The 21,897-nt window shown below is 42.4% G+C and overlaps 1 protein-coding gene across 1 annotated transcript; it reads left to right on the top strand.

Moving 5' to 3' along the window:
* The first annotated feature begins 17,916 nt into the window (after positions 1-17,916).
* On the top strand, positions 17,917-20,113 carry LOC120591445 (ferritin heavy chain-like). Its single transcript, XM_039848917.1, has one exon. It carries the CDS (start codon positions 17,917-17,919, stop codon positions 18,514-18,516), a length of 600 nt encoding a protein of 199 aa, XP_039704851.1. The 3' UTR covers positions 18,517-20,113.
* The last annotated feature ends 1,784 nt before the right edge of the window (positions 20,114-21,897 follow it).

Here is a 21,897-nt window from a genome sequence, read left to right on the forward strand (position 1 = left end):
GTGAATAGCTTCTCCCATTCAGTACGTTGTCTTTTCATTTCGTTGATAGTTTCTTTTGCTTTGCAAAAACTTTTTAATTTGATGTAGACCCACTTGTTTATTTTTTATTTTTTGTTTTCTTTGCCCAAAGAGATATATCAGAAAAAATATTACTAAGAGCAATGTCAGACAGTTTACTGTCTATGTTTTTTTCTTTTTCTTTCTAGGAGTATTATGGTTCCAGTACTTACAATGAGGTCTTTAATCCATTTTGAGTTTATTCTTGTATATGGTGTAAGAAAGTGGTCATTTCATTTTTTGCATAACTGTCCAGTTTTCTCAGCATTATTTATTGAAGAGACTACATTTATCTCATTGTATATTATCTCCTCTTTTGTCATAGATTAATTGACCATATAGGTGTGGGTCTATTTCTGGGCTCTCTGTTCTGTTCCATTGATCTATGTGTTTGTTTTTATGCCAGTACCATGCTGTTTTGATTACTATAGCCTATATATTACCTTATATAGTTTGATATAAGGTAGCATGATTCCTCCAACTTTATTCTTTTTTATCAAGATTGCTGTACTTATTTGGTGCCTTTTGTGGTTCTATATATTTTTTAGGTTTATTTTTTCTCATTTAAAAAAAATTCCATTGGTATTTTAATAGTGATCGCATTGAATCTGTGTATTGTTTTAGATAGTAAGGACGTTTTAACAATATTATTTCTTCCAATATATAAGCAAGGTATATTCTTCTATTTATTTGTATTTTCTATATTTTTTCTTCAACTTATTGATTTTAGAGCACAGGTTTTTCACTTTTTTGGTTAAATTTATTCCTAGGTATTTTATGCTTTTTTGATGCAATTGTAAATGGAATTGTTTTCTTAATTTCTCCTTTTAATCATTTGTTGTGTATATAAATGTGATAGATTTCTTCATGTCAATTCTGTATCTTGCAACTTTACTGAATTCGTTTATTAGTTCTAATAGTTTTTGTTGGAGTCTTTAGTGTTTTCTGTATATAGTTTAATACGATTTGCAAATAATGAGAGTTTTACTGCTTCTAAAGGAAATTTTTAATGAAATAATTATGTGCACAGTTGTCTCAAATCTTTGATTTTACTTGCATTTACTTACACATTCTTTATTTATCACCTAAGTCCCCTACTATAATCTTATTTAATAAATCTCAAATAATATATAATTTACTAATGTCACCATAATCAGCCTTTGTTCAGAGCTGGAATCCATACAGGGGCTACAAATGCATTGTGACATTCTTACCTCATTAGTTATCTGATTTAGTCCCAGAAAGCATTTTATTATTAAATTGTATGATAAATATTGTTCAAATGTATTTTCTATAATTGTTAAAATACACACACGTGTGAGTGCATGCACACACACATACACACACACACACATACATATACACACACACAGACTCATTCCTGAGTTATTAGGCATATTGCATGGGTGCCTATAGAACAGGTTTCACAGTACCAGAAAACTTTTAAACATATTTTCCTGGATTCCAAATTAACCTATCTGAAAGATAATATTTAATAAAGTAAAACTCAGCACCTCATATTTTCTGTTACAGAAAAACCAAATAATTATTTGAGGAATTTAGAAGAATTTATTATAATTCTTTAAAAACTATTTTTATTTGAATTATTTATTCTAAATATTGAAACAGTGTGAGTACTCTTCACATTATTTTTGGTTAAATGAATACAAGTAATAATAATTTCCAAATGAATTTCTCTTTTTTCACATGTGATGATACCAGCATTGGTGTCTCTACGGGAGATGAAAAGAAAAAACTTTCCTAAATTCTTTTTTATATCATTTCCTTCATCCAGGTTCAAATTAACTCACACTGTTCTCATTCTTCAAGAAACAGCCAAGAATTTGGTAAAGCCATTATGCATCACTGCTGGGGATGTGGTCAGGGCTTGGGAAGCAGGATTCCTGAGAGTCATGTTCAGCCTTAAAAGGCCCATCATTTTGGGGAGGTAAAACCAGAAAATAAAGGGAGTCTTCCTTATATCTTTTCTTTTCCAAAACACTAAGGATGGCCTGAGTGGCTTTGTGCACACAGACAGTTCTGAGGAAATCACTCACTAATGCTGAGAAACATCAGTGATCTAAAAGATAAATGAAGGTTTCATTAGGGCAAAGCATGGCAAGAGCTCTTACCAACAATTCAGTGTCTGATATCCATAGTCTAAATGTGCTTTGCTTTGTCTCTCCTTCATGATTTTGCCCATCCATCTGAAATTCTCTCCTTCTTATCCTTCCTTCGAGATCCAGCTTATGATGCCCCTCCACAAAGTCCTGGGGACTAACCATTATCTTCATTTGCACATCTGGGATAGGGTTTTTCCCGGGAACCAAAATAGTTTATTCTACTTGGAACTCAGTGTAAAAGCCAATCTGCTATGACCATCGTTAGATAAAACAACCTGAAGCCTTATAGGGACACTGACTCATCTTAATCCCAAATTCCATTTAAAACTGCAACTCTAGTTAATCCTGCAGAATCCAAATCCTGTCTTACATGGCCTCTGTTCCCAAAGACCCACTGACCACTTAGCTTCTCCTAATACTCCAGAAGAGAAAGCAGCAAGAAAAGAGGAAAACCAAATATGAAATGGACTAACTCCATAAAAGAAGCCATAGGCATGAGTCTACAGAAGCTGAGCAAGGTTCTTGAGGACAGATCATTGTGGACATTACTCATTCATAGGGTTGCCAGGAGGTGGAGCTGACTTACTATCATGTAACACATACAAAATGCTCCAAATCTCCTTTTTCAATCCTTCCTCTCACATGCCCCTTCCCTCCAAAATCTGGTGCTCCCTGTCACCCCCGTTCCAATAAAAAAATCCCCTTGTTGTCTGCTGACTTCATAGAATGCCAACCCTTATCCTCATCATAATCTGGATCTTCCCAAGGACATTGCTTCTTTTGCTGATTTTTCAAGAGGGCTCACCTTCCCATGTCTAGCGTAGTAAAAGGTCAGGAGAGAACATGGTATTGTTCACTTGCTCCTCTTGCAGTTGTAATATACCTCTTTAGGTTACTCTTCTCTCTTTACTAATGTATCGGTTTTCCACCATCCAATCCCAATCTTGCCTTCAACCGGTACAACTCCAATAGCCAGTGGATAACCTAGGCAACCACCTAGCCTCAGAATTCCTTGACCAAAGCAGCTGCATTGAACTTTACCTTCATTTCAGCCACCTACAACCATTGGACTGGACAGCACATAAACCTTCATTATTAATATTGTACATTTTGTACACAGCATCCCATTTTTAAAACTCCCTTTACTCTATATTCCCATCATGCTTATCTGGTAATTTCATTAGCAATTTCTCTTTAATCCTGTGGTTCTCAAACTCTAATGAACATAACAATCATCTCAGGAGCATGTAAAAATGTATGTTCTTAAAGCCTTCTCTTATAGATTCTAATTGTCGGAGTATGCAGGCAGTGAATGCCTAGAAATCAGCATTTCATAAACATCCTAAATGATTCTGGTTCATGTACCTTAGACAACTTTGATAAACTGCTTGTACCCTTTATTTTTTCTCAGGGTATCAGGCTTCTCCTGTTGCACTTTAACCTGTAATCATTGTAGGCTTTTAATGTGTAATTTAAATCACTCTCTTACTACCACCATGTGATGGTTAATTTTATGTGTAAACTTGGCTAGGTTACAGTACTTAGATATTTGGTTAAACACCAGTCTAGATGTTGCTCTGAAGGTATTTTTTAGGTGAGATTAACATTTAAATCAGTAGGCCTTGAATAAAATAGATTACCTCTCATAATGTGTGTGGGCCTCACTAATCAGTTGAGGGCCTTAAAAAAACTGAGCTCCCCCAATGAGAAGGGAATTCTGTCTCCAGAATGCCTTCAGACTTGAGCTGCAATATCAGCTCTTCCGTGAGTCTCTGGCCTGTTGGCCTGTTCTGCAAAATTTGGACTTGCCAATCCCCACAGTCAAGTGAGCTAATTCTTTAAAAACAAATTCCTCTCTCTCTCTCTCTCCACACACACACACACACACACACACACACACACACACACACACACACACACACACACTGTGTTTTCTGTTCTGGAGAACACTGATTAATATAACCATATATTTCTATGTTTATTTGAATAAATACATCCTTTAGGATTCTAGGCTTTTGTCTCTGGGCTTCTGAACAAAATCTTTGGGAGTGAGGCCACCACACCACCACATTGTGTAGTCCTTCAGGGGTCTCAGTACTTCCTAGTCATCTTTCTGTGCATCTATTCATTCTATAGCTCTGAGGTCTCACAACTGCATTTCAAACCTCACCACTGTCCTCAAAGCTCTATTCAAAATCATCTCTGCTATAGATATTGACTGATAACTGGTTTCCTACTTTATAGAGAAAATAGAAGTCAAGTTACAAACTTTATTTCTTACCCACCATAAAGTTCTTGTTGTACATTTATCATTGGGTCTGGTTTTTGTGGACAAGGTAGATCCAAGATGAATGATTACCATTTTGGATTCCATTCTTTCATTTCTTCCTTTTCTACTCTATTAATTGCCCATGTTCCTCCACGGGCACTATTTCTACTGCCCTTTTCTTGCTTGGCATACTCAGTCCACACCATCTTAAATAAACTAACAAAAATTTCTCCTTGCTCCATGTTTCTTTCCGGCTACTACAATTTTCCTTTTCCTTTTTTTTTTTAACTATCTCCTCTTTTTCAACCCTCAACCACATAACAGCATCTAAAATTTACCTGCTACTCCTACCACTTTACTGAAAATGCTCTTGTCTTTCACCTTCTAGCTGCTAAATTTAAAGAAATATTTGCAGGCTTTATTCAGCTCAATATCTCTGCACTATTTTGCACTGAGTCAATTTCTCCATGCAACTCTATCCTTGTTCCTCCCCCATTCCCACCAAGACATCACACTATTGTTTCTTCTCTACATATCTGGTCTTTTCTCCTATATTAGTTTAATTTTCCCCTCCAAGATCCTGAGGCAGGTAAACGTTTTTGGAGGACAGAGGAAGAATTCAGGTAATTTATTTGGGAAATTATCCCAGGAAGTATGAACAATGAAATGAGGAAAATGAAACAAGGATAGGACAACAAGCCAATAAATGGTGTGTTAACAGTCAGGTTAGTGTGTTGGGCACCCTGGAAGCTTTGATGAACTCTGTGGAACATACCTCAGAATTGACCTCAGAACATATCTCAGAAGTGGATTATTTTTCTACCATAATTTGTTGAATTCTCAGCACTCTGGGACTCCCCTGTGCTTGCTGAATAAATCCTTCTGGCACCAGAGAAAGTCCTCAGGCAGTGAAGCAGAAAGGTGAGAAGCTGTCAGCTCACCAGGAACTCTCAAGTACAGCTGCAAATGAACTCAAATGTGGGCCAAGGCAGGGGGAAAGGTGGCACAAAAGTCTCAAAATTCTTTGCAAGATATTTTTTTCCTCCCCTTCCTTTAAATGCTGGTTTCCCAGAGTTCTGTCCTTTCTCCATTTCTCTCTCTCTGCACATACCTCCCAGGAGTGTTTGTCCATTCTTATACCTTCGATTACTTCTTGATTCTGAAGTATATATATTTTTTACCCAGATCTGTCTCCTGAGTTCTAGGTACATTTCTTCAAATGGCTGTAACAATCTTCTCCCATGTGTCCCCTGAGCATTCCAACCTACACAAAGTTGAATGCATTATGTTCATGGACCACTCCCCCTCTTCCCCTAGACTCCAAATTTACTCCTGCTTCACTATTCTCTCTTGAAGAATGGTACAACTAGGTACCCAGTTGCCAAGTAGAGAGAAGCCACACTGTTAGCGTCATGTAAGTTGCTGAGTTTGCATTATGCTAGCTCTCTTTAGCCCAATGCTTCCTCTCTTCCCCCACAGGCATTAGTTATTAGTTGAAGTTCTTAGTAATAATGACTCCTCCCCAGAATAATCATTTTTGAGAATTGCCTGAAGTCTAGCTGAATAGAAGTCCTATACCTAAGAACATAAAGAAGAAGCCATGTCAGACTAGTAGGAGGGGCAAAAAAGTAGACCCAGCTGGTTTCACACCCACATGTGGCGGTTAAAAATTGGGAGGGATATCTCAGCTGCAGAGGTCTGCCATGAGGAATGAGGGGTCCTAACCCCACAGCAAGCTCCCCAGCCAGGGGTTCCAGTGTCAGAAAGAGAATTCCGCACAACTTTCAGCTGTGAAAAACAGTGGAGACTGTAAATGAGATGAGGGCAGCTGAAGTACTAGGTGTTTCTTTTAAAGGCCCATGAGTGGATTTACTCATTGATGGATTCGCTCTGAGCTCGAACACTGGAGCAGCAGCTTGAAGGGTGCCTAGGACATCCAGGGAGGAAATGAATTGTCTAACTTTAGGGCAAGGCCTAGATGAGCAGCTTTATTCAGAAAGAAGTGTTGGCAGAAACCATTGTTCCTTTTTTGAACTCTCCCTTTACCCAGCATGCAGACTTTGGTGGGTGCCATATCTGAGTATCAATCTGGTGATTTCCAGAGACCCCACCTCACCCAAATTATGAGCCCTCCCAAACTGCATCCAGTGGCTTTTCCATACAATCTATCTTGGATGATCCTTCAGCCTTTCCTAAAATCTCTAAAAGGTTCACAAGCCCCAAATAAGCAGCATCTGGCCTAAGCATACCCCATAGCTCTTGTTAAGTAGATCCAAGTCTGGCACTAGAGGCAGCTGACCTCAGTTTACAATTTAGCCTCTCCCAGGTACCTTCAAGCCTGACACAAGTGGCAACTATCTTCAGATCATTTTGTAGTCCTTACTAAATGTCCCTGGGTAGGCCCAAGGCAGCAACTGACCTTGGCCTGCACTAGAGATACTCCTAAGAGCCCCCCTGCAAGAGGACCCAGAACCAATACACTCAGTGGTCAGCTTCGGACCAGAGCACCATCCAGCCACCTCCACAAGTGACACCCTTAAAGAGCAGACTCTGCAGGCACCAGTGCCCCACTAAAACAAATCCTGCTGTGTAGGGTCAGCCCTGCATGACATCTCCTCCACTGTAGTCATGGCCAGTTCTCACAATAAGCCTGAGGGTCAATTCCTCCCATCGATGTGCCAAGAGCAATCAAGGCTCAACTAAACTATAAGACACACATAACCCATACAAAAGACTCACCTGGAGCACCCGCTCAGGTGACAAGGAAGACTGCACCACTGGGCCCCACAGGACACATACTGCATAAGACTATCCTACCAAGACTGAAAGATGTAGCAGCTCTACCTGATATACAAGGGAAAAAAAACTCAGAAAGCAGCCAAAATGGGGAGATAGAAATAGGACCCAAATAAAAGAACAGAACAAGGTTCAAGAAAAATAACTAAACAAAATGGAGACAATCTATTAGAGGCAGAGTTCAAAACTGGTTATAAGAATGCTTAATGATCTCAGTCAGAACTTCAAAAGAGATAGAAAGCATAAAAATGGCGATAGAAAACATAAACTACTCAGAAGTGAAGAATACAATAACTGAAGTAAAGAATATATTAGAGGGAATAAAAAGTAGATTAGATGAAGCAGAGGATCAAATCAGCAATTTGGAAGATAAGGTAGCAGAAAACACCCAGTCAGAACAGCAACAAGAAAAAAAAATGAGGATAGTTTAAGGGACCTCTGGGATAGCATCAAGTTTACCAACATATGCATCATAAGAGTACCAGAATGAGAGGAGAGAGAGCAAGGAATTGAAAACGTATTTCAAGAAATAATGATGGAAAACTTCTCTAACCTGACAAAAGAAATAGACATACAAGTCAAGGAAGCACAGAGTCCCAAATGAGACAATCTCAATGAGGCCCACACCGAAGACACATCATAATTAAAGAGCCAAAGGTTAAAGACCAGCAAGAGAAAAACTGTTAATTACCTACAAAGGAGCTCCCATTAGACTTCCCACTAATTTCTCAGCAGAAACTTTGCAGGGCAGAAGGGATTGGAAGGGAATATTCAAAGCGATGAAAAGTAAGAAAAAAAGAAAAGTAAAGTAAGGATCTGCAACCAAGATTACCATATCCAGCAAAGCTATCATTTAGAATTGAAGGAGAGATAAGGAGCTTTCCAGACAAGAAAAAGCTAAAAGAGTTCATTGTCACCAAACTGGTATTAAAAGAAATGTTAAAGAGATTTCTTTATGAAGAAGAAAAAAAAGATAAAAAATATGAATAATAAAATGGCAATGATTACTTATCTATCAACAGTTATTTTAAATGTAAATAGATTAAATGCTCCAATTAAAAGACATAGGGTGGCTGAATGGATGCCTACATATGATGTCTACAAGTGACTCACTTTAGATTGAGAGACACAAACAGATTGGAAGTAAAAGGGTGGAAAAATATATTTTGTGAAATTGGAAATGAATAAAAAAGAAAAAGCTGGGGCAGCATTATCTATATGAGACAAAACAGACTTTAAAACAAAGGCTATAACAAGAGACAAATAAGTACCTAGTGTTAATGGTTTGGTTCTGGGCAAAGATATACTAACAGCCAACTTCTGCTTCTATAATCTGCTTGCTTGTTTGATGTTAACTAGGGTGTGGTTAATCTGTTTGCTTGTTTGATGTTAAACCAGGGTGTGGTTCTAGGCTTTATGAGCTGCCTCTTTTGGGAGCTCAGTACTGATCTCCTCTAACCCTGCGTGGTAGAGAGTCAGTCGCCGAGCAGCTAATAAAGGCTTGTAATTCATCTCAATTGGCTCTGTGGGTCTTAGAATTGATCGCGCCACAACACTAGCAATTTTACTTTGGAGAATTTATCCAGAGACCCAAAACACTACTTCAAAGGGAAATGTACATTCAGATGTTCATTTCAGCTTTATTTAGAATAGCCAAGTAATAGAGGCAATGTAGATATCCATCAATGAATGATGGATAAAGAAGAGGTGGTACATATATTCATTGTAGTATTACTCAGCCATAAAAAAGAATGAAATCTGCAACAACATGGATAGACCTACAGGGTATTGTGCTGATTGGAGTACGTCAGAGAAAAACAACTGCCAATATAATTTCACCTATATGTGAAATCTAAAGAACAAAATAAATAAACAAAACAGAAACAAACTCATAGATACAGAGAACATTTTTTATGGTTGCTAGATGATAGGGGGTTTAGGGGATAAGTAAAAAATGTAATAGCCCGCTGAAATGTGAAAGGGTTAAAGAATAATTAAAACCTGAAACTGGACAAAGGAAGTCCATAACTTAGGCCTAGTTTCTGGAACCCCTAACCACATTCTGTTAATCATGAAACTTGTAACAATGAGCTCATACGCTAACTGCCAATTTTAGCCTGTGTAACCCTGCTTGCTTGCGTGGCATAAAAAATAATCAATTGTATATAAGCTGAAAATTACTGTTTGGCCATCGCCCATGGGAACATTGGCTATTGCCCATGGGAACATAGGCAATCACCCATAGGAACATAACATTCTAACACAAGCTTTCTGCTTCTGTACTTCCTGCTTGCACACCTGACCAGTGGGTTGACAGGTAGTGAATAGGAGAAAGATGGACCTTTGTGTTTAAGACAGAATGAGGAATGGGATTTGGGGCTTAAAAACCTTGTATCTTGGCATTTCGTGGCTGCTCCTTTGCAAGGACAGCCGCCGGCTAATAAACTGTCTCCTGGTTAAGAGCACTCAAGTTGGGTCTGGTTATTCTGGATACAACATTTGGAGGCCCCAGCGAGATCTTCTCGTTGTGGGAAAATTGATCAGTGCACAGGGGCGTTGGACCATTTGCGGTCGGGGAGGCCTCTAGGGCACTTGCCCTAGCCTGCCGCCTGTGGTTTCTCGCTTTGCGGAGCACGATCCTGGGAGTGCTGAGGCAGTTTCTGGTAGGGGGCCCAGGGACCGTGCGGACGTCGGACGCGACAAGTAAGTCGGTGGTCGACTGAGACTGTGACGACAGTTTTCTCAGTCCTGTTCTGGTTTGTTAGTCTGTGTCTGTCTTGTTTTGTTTTGCTTCGTGTGCTTTATTGTGGAACTATGGGACAATCACAGGGCAAACTAACTCCGTTACAGTGCATGCTTAACAACTTTAAAGATTTTCGTCGTAGGGCAAGGGCCTATGGTGCTTCAGTAACCCTTTTTGATTTACAGCGCTTTTGTCGATTAGATCGGCCGACTTTCAGAATAGGATGGCCCTCCGAGGGATCATTTAACATGCAGACTGCATTCCGGGTTCGAGGTGTGATTTATGGAAACCCTGGGCATCCTGACCAAATTCCTTATATTGATGTTTGGATTGATGTTGTTTCTGATGCCCCTAAATACTTACAGAGTTGCAGTCGTGCACCCGTTACTGTAATGGCAGCCATACCCCAGGATTTTAAGAAGCCCCCACCGGTGTTGCAGGGACCTCCCTCGGAGGATGACTGGTATCCGCCACCCTATAATGGAAATGGGGGTAGACGTCCTCCTCCGGAGGGACCGGGACCTCCTGTAACCCGGTCTAGGGGTCATAGGCCACCTTCCCCTGATTCAACCTCCCTGAAAAGAGCCAGTATCTGTTCAAGCCCCATTGAAGGTGATTCCAGGAGGTGGCGGTGAGCCTACTGTCATCTACTCGCCATTCAGTACTAGTGATTTATATAATTGGAAATTGCAAACGCCATCCTTTTCAGAGAAACCATAAGGACTAACCTCCCTTTTAGAGTCTATTTCTTTACCCATCAGCCCACTTGGGATGATTGCCAACAGCTCTTACAGGTCTTATTCACTACCGGAGAAAAGGAAAAAATTTTGTGGGAGGCGGCTAGAGGAGTAACAGACCCAAATAGGCAGCCCACAGCAGACTTAACCAGGTTACAGGCTGTGTTTCCGACTCAACGTCCCCAGTGAGATCCAAATACAGATCAAGGTAAGGAGGCTCTCCTAAGGTATCGCCAGTTTCTGCTACAGGGACTCCGGGCTGCTGCACGTAGACCAATAAATCTGTCCAAGGTAAGTGAAGTAATTCAGACTAAGGACGAGTCACCTGCAGCATTCTTGGAAAGACTATTAGAGTCTTACCGCTTATATACACCTATTGACCCGGAGGACCCCAACAATAGAAGAGCCATTAATTTGGCCTTTATTAGCCAGTCGGCCCCTGACATTAGAAAGAAGTTACAGAGATTGGAAGGTTTTGAGGGAGAAAAATTTATCCAAATTATTAGAAATAGCTCAGAAGGTCTTTAACAATAGGGACTGTGTGCAAAAAGTCATGTTTGTGGGACAACAAGGAAACCGACCTCCTTGGGGAAAAAACAAAACAAAACAAAAAAAAACCCTAACCATAGAGGGGGACCTAGCAACGAAGAAGGCCAAAATAGAAAACCTACGCTAGGAAGAGACCAATGTGCTATTTGCAAAAAGAAAGGACATTGGAAGAATGAGTGCCCTGAAAAGGAGCAACCAGGAGGTCAGAAGAAAAAAGGCCCCTCATTCTTTTGGAAGATGAATAGGGGCGTCAGGGCTCTTATCTAATGAGCCCCCGAGAGCCCAAGGTAACTTTACAAGTAGGAGGCAAACCTGTGAACTTTTTAGCTGATACTGGTACAACTTACTCAGTTTTAACAGAAACTGCTGGTCTGTTATCCAAAGAAAAGACTGTAATTCAAGGAGCCACTGGGAAAGGGAAGGCATACCCACGGACACAGGTAAAAATTACTGACTTGGGAAAGGGAACCATCACGCATTCGTTTTTAGTTATGTCTGAATGTCCTTTTCCTTTGCTTGGAAGAGATTTGCTCCAGAAATTAAAAGCCACTATTTAAGCAACGAGTGGCATATCTCTCAAAGAGACTAGACCGGTGGCTGGAGGAAGGCCTAGTTGCCTGAGAGCACTAGCTGCTACTGCCATATTGACCAAAGACGCTTTAAAATTGACCTTGGGCCAAAATATTGAAATTGTGGCTCCACATACAGTTGAAGCCATGCTGCGCAGCCCTCCTGAAAGATGGATTTCCAATGCCCGGATTACTCAGTACCAGGTACTGTTGCTTAATCCCCCACAGACCCAGTTTTTGAAAACTGCAGCCCTGAACCCTGCCACGCTGCTCCCGGATGATGACCCGCAGGCTCCATTGCATCACTGTGTTCAGCACCTTGAGCAGGTAACTGGACTACGGCCAGACTTGAAGGATGAGCCGTGGCCTAATCCGGATGCGGTATTATTTACCAATGGAAGCAGTTTTGTATCCGACGGAGTAAGGTATGCCGGGGCAGCCATAGTAACGGTCAGGGATGTGATATGGGCACAGGCCCTAAGCCATGGGACATTGGCACAGAGGGCTAACTTATAGCTCTAACACAAGCTTTACGGTGGGGAAAGGATAAAACTGTAAACATCTACACTGATAGCCGATATGCCTTTGCAACGGCACATGTACATGGAGCCCTGTACAAGGAAAGAGGACTATTGACATCAGGGGGAAAGAAATTAAGAACAAGGAGCAGATTTTGGCTCTTTTGGAGGCTATCTGGCTACCTAAGAAAGTGGCTATTATCCATTGCCCCGGCCATCAAAAAGGGGAAGGAGCGGTAAAAAAAGGAAACCGCTTGGCAGATAAAACAGCAAAGGAAGTAGCCAGAAAACCAGTGGGGACTAACGTCATAATTGGTCCCCTTCTTGTGCCCCACTTGGTACAGGCTCCAAACTATAGCCCCCAAGATATAGAGTTGGGGAAGCAACTGCACGGGAAGTTTGAACATGGGTGGCTTTGGATTCCAGATGGAAGGCCGGTCCTCCCTGCTGCGCTCGGTAACACCTTAATTAGCCAGATGCATAATGCTACCCATCTTGGAGGAACTAAGTTAATTGAACTGCTAAAAAGAGACTATTATATTCCTGGACTAACCTCAAAGGCTCGGGATGTGAGTGCACGATGCCCAATATGTGCACAGGTCAACTCTCGCCCCATCCCAAAGGAAAATATCGGCACTCGATTAAGAGGACAAGCTCCTGGAGAGCATTGGGAAGTGGACTTTACAGAAGTTGCTCCTGGCACTTTTGGATTTAAATATCTTCTGGTATTCATTGACACCTATTCTGGATGGACTGAGGCCTATCCCACAAAGAAGGAAACTGCACAAGTAGTAGCTAAGAAATTAATTACAGAAATAGTGCCTCGATTTGGCTTGCCCTTATCATTGGGGTCCGACAATGGCCCGGCATTCATTGCCCAAACAAGTCAAATGTTAGCTAAGGTATTAGGGATTAATTGGAAATTACATTGTATTTACAGACCTCAGAGTTCAGGACAAGTAGAAAGGAGGAATAGAACACTTAAGGAAACTTTAACTAAATTTAAGCTGGAAACTGGGGAGAATTGGGTGAGCCTTCTTCCTTTTGCTTTGTTACGGGCCCGGTGTACTCCATATATTATGGGAATTTCCCTTTATGAAATAATGTTTGGGAGACATCCCCCTTTACTCCCTAAAATTGGAATTGAAAAGGTTACAATGAGTAATAATACAAGTCTCCTTAAGTCTCTACAGGCCTTGCAACAAACCCAAAATCAAGTCAAGGGCTTAATTAAAGCTGCTAGACCGACTCCGGGGGCATCACAGCCTCACCCACATCATCCAGGTGATTGGGTGTGGATAAAGAAGATCCAGCCTGCTAGCCTAGAGCCCCGGTGGGATGGTCCATTTCCAGTAATCCTGACCACACCAACGGCTGTCAAAGTTGCAGGAAAAAGACATTGGATTCATCATACCCGCCTTAAGACAGCTCAACCTCCCCCGGAGACAGAGAAATGGAAGGCAACACCCACAGAGGATCCACTCAAGATAAGACTCTCGTGGGAATAATTATAATTGGGTTAATTGTTATCAATAATGTAAAAGGGAACCCTCATCAACCTCAACAGGCTAAATGGGAATTAATTAAATCAGAAACAGGCATTCCCATATTAGTAAACCAGACTACGTACCAGCCTACATTTCATGTGGATTTGTGTGATATATTAGGAAAGAAATTTAATTTTATAAGTGATGACTTGCCTAGAGGTCCAGGAGCTAATTTTTTATCTGGCCCCTGGTATGGTTGTGACAGGGAGGACAAAGAAAGAGGTATTCAACAAATACAGTTATATATGTGTCCCAGAGAAGGCCAAAGCACTTGCCATAAGCTAAACCAATATTATTGTGGCCATTGGGGTTGTGAGACCATAGCCCCTTGGGAGAACACAGACAGACCCCTTTCTGACTCTTACACGACCTAGTCAGTCTTCCTGTGCCACAGCAGGGAAATGCAATCCTGTCATTTTTACTGTCAAAAATTGGGAAGATCCATCTTGGGTGATTGGAAAAACCTGGGGATTAAGGTTATATGTTTTTGGAACTGATCCTGGAGTGTTAATAACAATACAGAAAAAGCCTGTCAGGATGCCACCATTAGTTCTAGGTCCTGTTAGGCCTAATGACGGAGGGTTAAATGCCTTAACTCCTACACAGTCAGCAATTACTAGGAGCACTAATAATGCCAACAAAGGACATAGACCTAGACAGCCTTATAGACCCCCCAGGGATACTCCTGAATCTGTCTTGACCATGCTGAATAATGTTTATAAGTTTGCTAATGACAGTAACTCAAATGCTACAAAGGATTGTTGGTTTTGTCTGAACCCTGCCCCACCTTATTATGTAGGACTTGGTGTCATTGCTAACCTTGGCACAGATCAAACTGCTATTAGGAATGTAACATCTCCGAATGTTACTATTTGCCCTTGGGGAACCAAAAACCCATCTGTAACGTTGGGAGATTTACAAGGAAAGGGAACTTGTGTGTATACTAGCACTTATAGAGTTAATAAATCTAGGTATAAGGAAAATTGTAAATCATCTATTTTAGTAAATAGCACCTCTTCTACTTATTTAGCGGCCCCTAGTGGCACTTGGTTTGCTTGTAATACTGGTTTAACTCCCTGTATTAATCTTAACTATTGGAAAAATAATACTGGATTTTGTGTGCTGGTTCATGTTATACCTCAGGTGTATATGATGAGCGGACAAGAAGGAAGACAAGCAATAGATTTGTGGGGAGGATATAACTATCCTCGGCGTAAGCGAGCAGTTCCACTGCTTGTGCCGCTCCTAGCTGGCCTAGGAGTGGCAGGATCAGCTGCAATTGGGACTGCTGCTTTGGTTACAGGGAACCAAGGTATAGCCTGGCTCACAAAGCAGATTAATGACGATTTAAGCACTCTAGAGAAATCAATTAATCATCTTGAAACATCTCTTAATTCTTTAGCTGAAGTAGTACTGCAGAATAGAAGAGGTTTAGACCTCTTATTTCTTAAGCAAGGAGGTTTGTGTGTAGCACTAGGAGAAACTTGCTGTTTTTATGTTAATCATTCTGGAATTATTAGGGATAGTTTAGCATTAATTAGACAAAGAGTAAAAGACAGAAATGAGAAGTTAAAACAAGGAAGCAACTGGTATGAATCTTGGTTTAATGGAAACTCTTGGTTAACCACGTTATTGTCGGCTATAGCAGGACCATTGATAATTCTGCTGTTATTACTGACCTTTAGGCCATGCTTGATCAAATGGGTTAAGAGTTTAATCCAATCCAATATAACTGGGGCAAAGATTTTAATTTTAGGAGCGTCAGCCCCGCCCCATTGGCCAGAAATCCCGACTTCTGACTCGAAGATTGAGTCATTCTAAAGAAAACCAGTGGGGAATGTAATGGCCTGCTGAAATGTGAAAGGGTTAAAGAATAATTAAAACCTGAAACTGGACAAAGGAAGTCCATAACTTAGGCCTAGTTTCTGGAACCCCTAACCACACTCTGTTAATCATGAAACTTGTAACAATGAGCTCATACGCTAACTGCCAATTTTAGCCTGTGTAACCCTGCTTGCTTGCGTGGCATGAAAAATAATCAATTGTATATAAGCTGAAAATTACTATTTGGCCATCGCCCATGGGAACATAGGTGGTCACCCATAGGAACATAACATTCTGACACAAGCTTTCTGCTTCTGTACTTCCCGCTTGCACACCTGGCCAGTGGGTTGACAGGTAGTGAATAGGAGAAAGATGGACCTTTGTGTTTAAGACAGAATGAGGAATGGGATTTGGGGCTTAAAAACCTTGTATCTTGGCATTTCGTGGCTGCTCCTTTGCAAGGACAGCCGCCGGCTAATAAACTGTCTCCTGGTTAAGAGCACTCAAGTTGGGTCTGGTTATTCTGGACACAACAGTATGAATAATGTACTACTATTTACGGAACCTTGTGTTGTGGCCTAGAATATGGTCTATCTTGGTAAATGCTCTATGTGCACTAGGAAAAAGAACGTGCAACTAAAGAATATGTCTCTAAAGTTTCTTCATTCTGACTCTATGCTTTTTTCTTAACATGAGCATGATTTCCTCTTTTTCATCCTGTTTCTCCTCCTGGTTATAAGAAACAATATCCAATGGTTGACGGCGGAGACCACCGTGGATTTCGAACTGTGTAAATGTATTGCCTATTCAGAAAGTGGGCGTTTTCATTTTTATTTTAAAAAAAACAATTGAATCATGTTGGTAAACCGAACACAAAAACTATCTGTGCATGCGCGCGCACACACGAAAGAGTGCCATCGCGAGACCGGAAATGGAGAGGAGTTGTTGAAAGGTAGGAAAAGAGGAGGCTAGCAAACTGGTTAATTCAGAGAATTTGAAACATCTGCCATGGAAAACCTGATCACGTTCAGAGAAACTCTAAGAACAGAGTAAATGAAAATTGCGACACTGTGGAGGGTCCTTGCTCGACTGTGAGATTAAAGAGCTACTCTGTGAACAGCAGATCTGTTTTACCCTACCCTGCTCTGACCCTCCCCCACCCCTAAGCGCTTGTGGCATTTGACCCCTTTAATCTCCCCAAAGTACACCCCAAAGACAGCGGATGACTTTAAGACGACTGCAGACCTGCACAGAAGGGAAGCAATAGGACACATCTACGTAGAAGGGAAAAACACTAGTCTCCCAATGTCAGAAATATCATATTTATTTTGGCGACAGGAAGCGTCCCTGTCTTACCTGTAGGCTCCATGCCGCGTACCCCCAAAGGAGAATGCCCCTAAATAACGGACACTTTCTGCCCTCCCGCTTTAAGCAGATGCCTACTAGTGAAAGCGACGTCACAGCTCTAGGTCAGACCGTACTAATTACCTAGGCTGATCGAGCGAGTCCTTTATCCACAAATATAAATGAACAAAGTTTTGCCCGATATATGGGGAAAGTAAAATCTAAGGTGACGATGGAAAAAGAAAAAAAAAGAAAAAAGAGAAAAGAAAGAAAAGAAAAGAAAAGATTAATAATAATGAAAAAACAATCCAGAACGATTTCGGGGGCGAAGTGTGTGGGAAACCCAGACACGATACAGGAAACGGGAGGGAAGTTTGTCAAAAATCGAAATTCACATTCTCACGATTTTAAGGGAAGAAAATGGATTTATAAAATATTAAACGTTTTCTATAGACAGAGACAATTAGAGGACAGATAAAGTTCTAGCGAAACAGAAATATTATCGAAAAACTGAAAACTCATTAGATGTCAGGCGCTCAGGGCAGACTCTCCCTGCCCCACCCAGGCTCCCATGGAACCCGGAACACGTCGATGACACGCGGCCCGCTCAGAGCCCCCTCCTCCCCCTGCCCCCGCGACGCTGGAGTAACGGTTTTCCTCTTCCGGCCCGTTTCAGAGCTAACGGCCAGCGCGGCCTAATACCTCAGCAGGTCTTCTCTGGCCGCCCTGGTCGCCCACCCCTGGGACGCCCAGAGGCCCCGCCTCCGCTGCCGCCCACCCGGCAGCTCCTGCTTCCCGGCTGCCTCGGCCTTCGTGCCCCCCGCGCCAGCGCCGCCAACCATGACGACCCCGCCGCCGCTGCCGCCGCCGCCGCCGCCGCCGCCACCGCCGTCGCCATCGCCGTCGCCGTGTGTGCGCCAGAACTACCACCCCGACTGTGAGGCCGCCATCAACAACCAGGTCAACCTGGAGCTCTACGCCTCCTACGTGTACGAGTCCATGGCCTTCCACTTCGACCGCGAGGACGTGGCCCTGAAGCACTTCGGCCAGTTCTTCCTGCAGCAGTCGAGCAAGGAGAGGGAGTCCGCGGAGAAGCTGCTGTGGCTGCAGAACCAGCGTGGAGGCCGCATCCGCCTGCGCAACATCAGGAAACCTGAGCCACAGGAATGGGAGAACGGCCTGGGGGCCATGGAGTGCGCCTTGAGCCTGGAGAAGCGCGTGAACCAGAGCCTGCTTGATCTGCACCGGCTGGCCACCGACAAGAACGACGCCCACCTGTGCGACTTCCTGACGCGTTACTACCTGCACGAGAAGGTGAAGTTCATCAAAGAGTTGGGGGACCATATCACCAACCTGCGCAAGATGGGGTCCCCGGAAGCTGGCCTGGCGGACTACCTCTTTGACAAGCTCACCCTGGGCGACAGCGGCAAGAAGAACTGAGCCTGGACTGCCTTTCCCACAGCCACGACTTCCGGTGGTGACCAAGCCGAGCATTCATCTTGCGGTATTGCCCTTGCGAAATGTTCACAAGTTGTTTTCTTCCAATAAAGTTACTGCTTCCTAAATAAATAAAGGTCTCTGCTTGATTGGTGTGTGCGGAACCCTCACCTTCGAAGGTTTAAGCTGGTATCCAGGAGTCTCTGCTCCGACTCGGGATCTCCATGGACGGAGGGAGAAGGTATTCCGTGGGACCCTGGAAAACACAAAATCAATCGTCCCCCTACAAACAATGTGGTAGATCGGGGTGCGGTGAGGTAGGTGGTCTGAGGCCCTGGGGAATGTGGGCGCTCGTGCATAGTTAAAGTGTAAGAACGCGGTATCGAATTCATGATACCGGTTGCCCCTAAGGAAGAAGTGAAGAGTGGGATTGGACAGGATTAAAATAAAAGGTGTCTTCCGACTTTGCCTGAAATATTTTAGCTCACGTAATGATGCAAATGTTAGTTTGTCGCTGCTGGGTAGCGACATGAAGGCTTTGGAAGTCTGAATAGTAGAGGGCCTCTTTGATAAGCCCGTCCTGGGCAACAGCAATAATGGGCAATGAGCGTCAGGTGGACTTTCCCGTAGACATGGGAGTGACTTCCTAGGTCGCCATGCCGGACATGCTCATCGCCCTGACAAAACATCCAAATACGGGTTTTTGTTTTTGTTTTTCTTTTTGTTTTCCCTTCAATTGTACTCTCTCTCTCTCTCTGTTTTTTTCTTTCCCACCATGGTAACACGGTAGCACAAGCACACAAAATACCTCATTAGAAGGGTTGAAAAAAGATAAGGTCAAGTCTGAAGTTCAAATTTCTGATATTGAATATTAAGTAGAATAACTCCTCCACCACCACCACCACCAAGCCCAGCGTTAAGACAGTGACTCACGGCTTTGCACAATGTAGAGGGTGGGGGAGAGTTGAAGGTGGGAAACCAGTTAGGAGATAGTATAGCTGGTCCAGGTGAGAGGCGATGGTGGCCGGACTGAGGAAATCGAGAGCTGTAGACCAATTCCAGATGGATTGGACGAGTTGACAAGATTTCCTTATGGACCAGAGGTGAGGATTGGGAAACGGGGAAATCGATCTAGGATCTAGTGTTCGGTCTCCAACACCGGGTTGGTGGTAGTGCTATTTATCAATCTGGGGATGTTTGCAGAGGGTACGGCTGGGTAGATGGGTGGGTAAGGCACGTCCTGTAAAATCTGAGATGCCCGTTAGACGTCCAAGTGCAAACGTCATGCAGGTAGCCAGAAGAATGAATCTGGCGCTCAGGTGGGATCTCGGGTCTGGAAATCCATACTCGTAGGGGAGACATCAACTATAGAGGGCGTTGAGGTCATGGGACCGGATGAGCTCACCAGAATGAGAGCGTAGAGAGAGCATGGCCCAGCCAGCCCCGAGCCCAGGGCAGCTAATGTTAGAGGATGGGTCGAGGTGTTGGAACAGCAGGGAGCTGCTGGCCCCACCTGGGCCGTGGCCTCATTCCACAATGTGACCACCTGTGTCTGCTCAGAGTTTACCTCAAGACCAGCCTGTCCCTAACCTCAGCGTGCCCTCCGGTTTCTTCTTGCACGATGTGGAGAAGAGGTAGCTCATTACCTTGTCTTCGTGGCTATGGGTAGAAAGAAATTATTTCTCAGTAAAAAGATTTCCCAAGGAAATGATAGACCTGCTTCTCTAGGTTGTTCTTTCTTTTTCTTTCGCTTCGTATCGAAAGACACGCCCAGGCTGTCAAGTAAAGGGATGGAAAAAGATATCTCGTGAAAATGGAGACAACGACAACAAGAAAGCCGGGGTAGCAATACTTATACCAGACCAAATAGACTTTAAAACAAAAGCTATGACGCTAGACAAAGAAGGACCCAGTCATCCCACTTCCGGTTATTTATCCAAGGAAACCCAGAAAACTACTCTGAAGGGACATGTGAATCCATACGTTTATTGCAGCATTGTTTACAACACATGTAAATATTTACAATAGCCAATATATGGAGGCGACCTGGGTGTCCATCAGTAGGCGCATGGATAAAGAAGAGGTGCTACATATACACAATGGAATATTGTTCAGCCATCTAAAATAAATAAATAATAAAGAAAAGAATGAAATCGTTACATCCGCGACAACATGCGTAGACACAGAGGGTATCGTGCTGAGTGGAGTCAGTCAGACAAAGACAAATGCCACGTGACTTCACTTACGTCTGGAATCTAAAAAACAAAATAAAGAAAACAGAAACAAACTCATAGATACAGAGAACATTTTGAGAGTTACCAGATGGGAGAGGGTTTGGGGGCTCGGGCCAAAAGGGGGCGGGATTAAGAAGTACACATTGGTAGTTATAAAATAGTCATGGAGATTTAAAAAAAAAATTGTATCTTTAAGGGCCAATGTCATTTTGCATTAGGGAGACTGGAAGTTACTTCTAGCTCTGCCACTAGCTATACGGCTTTAGGCGATTTAGTTACCCCGTTGGATCTTGGTTTCCCAATGTGTAAAATGGGACCAATAATGCTTGTCAATTTTACTTATATAAACGGTCCCCTTTTATAGATTTGCTATTCTGAAGTTCAAGAGAGACAGAGTTTGTTCACAGCTCAGTGCCTGCCAAACGGTAGATAGGTCCTCATTAGCTCTTCTCATCCTTAGTCTGTATAGAGTTATCAAATGGACTTTTCAAATCTTATGTCTCCTTGGGGCTTGATTTCTCTATTAATCTTGTGTAGCTCCTTGTCTCCGATCTGGTGTTCTTTGCACAAGGCTATTGTCTAAAATGCTCTGCAGTTCCCCCATGAAAACGATCTTCTATGAAGAGTACTCTATATTCGGGAGTCACATGCAAATGAAAATAATTTGCACGATCGAGGATTTCCTTTAAGTTAATTCGTGTTTAGCCCATATGCTAACCCCGAATTTTACAAAATGCTACAGGCGCCACTGATTTAATTATCTGCAGGTTTGAGTTTCTGCTCCAGATTTTTCCCCTATCCAGAAGAAATATTGATTAATTTTCTCTACAAAAGCAGGGCAAAACATAAACAGAAAAGAAAAAACAAACAAACAAAATCAAAACAAAACACGATCGTCAAATCCGCCTATTAATCCCCACTTACGATGAAGATGAGGCCAAAAAGACTACACAAAAGTCATCAAACTGCAAAACGTGCATCAGTCACTGTTTCATTTGTCTAAAACCGAAATTAATGCTTTTTATATGTCACTAAATTTCAAGCGGTCAACATTATTTTAAAAGGTACAAGTCCACCGTGAAAGTATTCTTTATCCATATTTCGATGTGGATGGAATATGTTAGGCGCTTTTCGGTCTGTATCACATGAC

Source organism: Pteropus medius, unplaced genomic scaffold (genome assembly GCF_902729225.1).
Source record: "Pteropus medius unplaced genomic scaffold, Ma_sr-lr_union100, whole genome shotgun sequence".
In the NCBI taxonomy this organism is placed as follows: Eukaryota; Metazoa; Chordata; class Mammalia; order Chiroptera; family Pteropodidae; genus Pteropus; species Pteropus medius.

What these genes read in the sequence shown, in the direction of transcription:
- LOC120591445 (XM_039848917.1), top strand. Translation starts at nt 17,917, where the DNA reads ATGACGACCCCGCCGCCGCTGCCGCCGCCGCCGCCGCCGCCGCCACCG.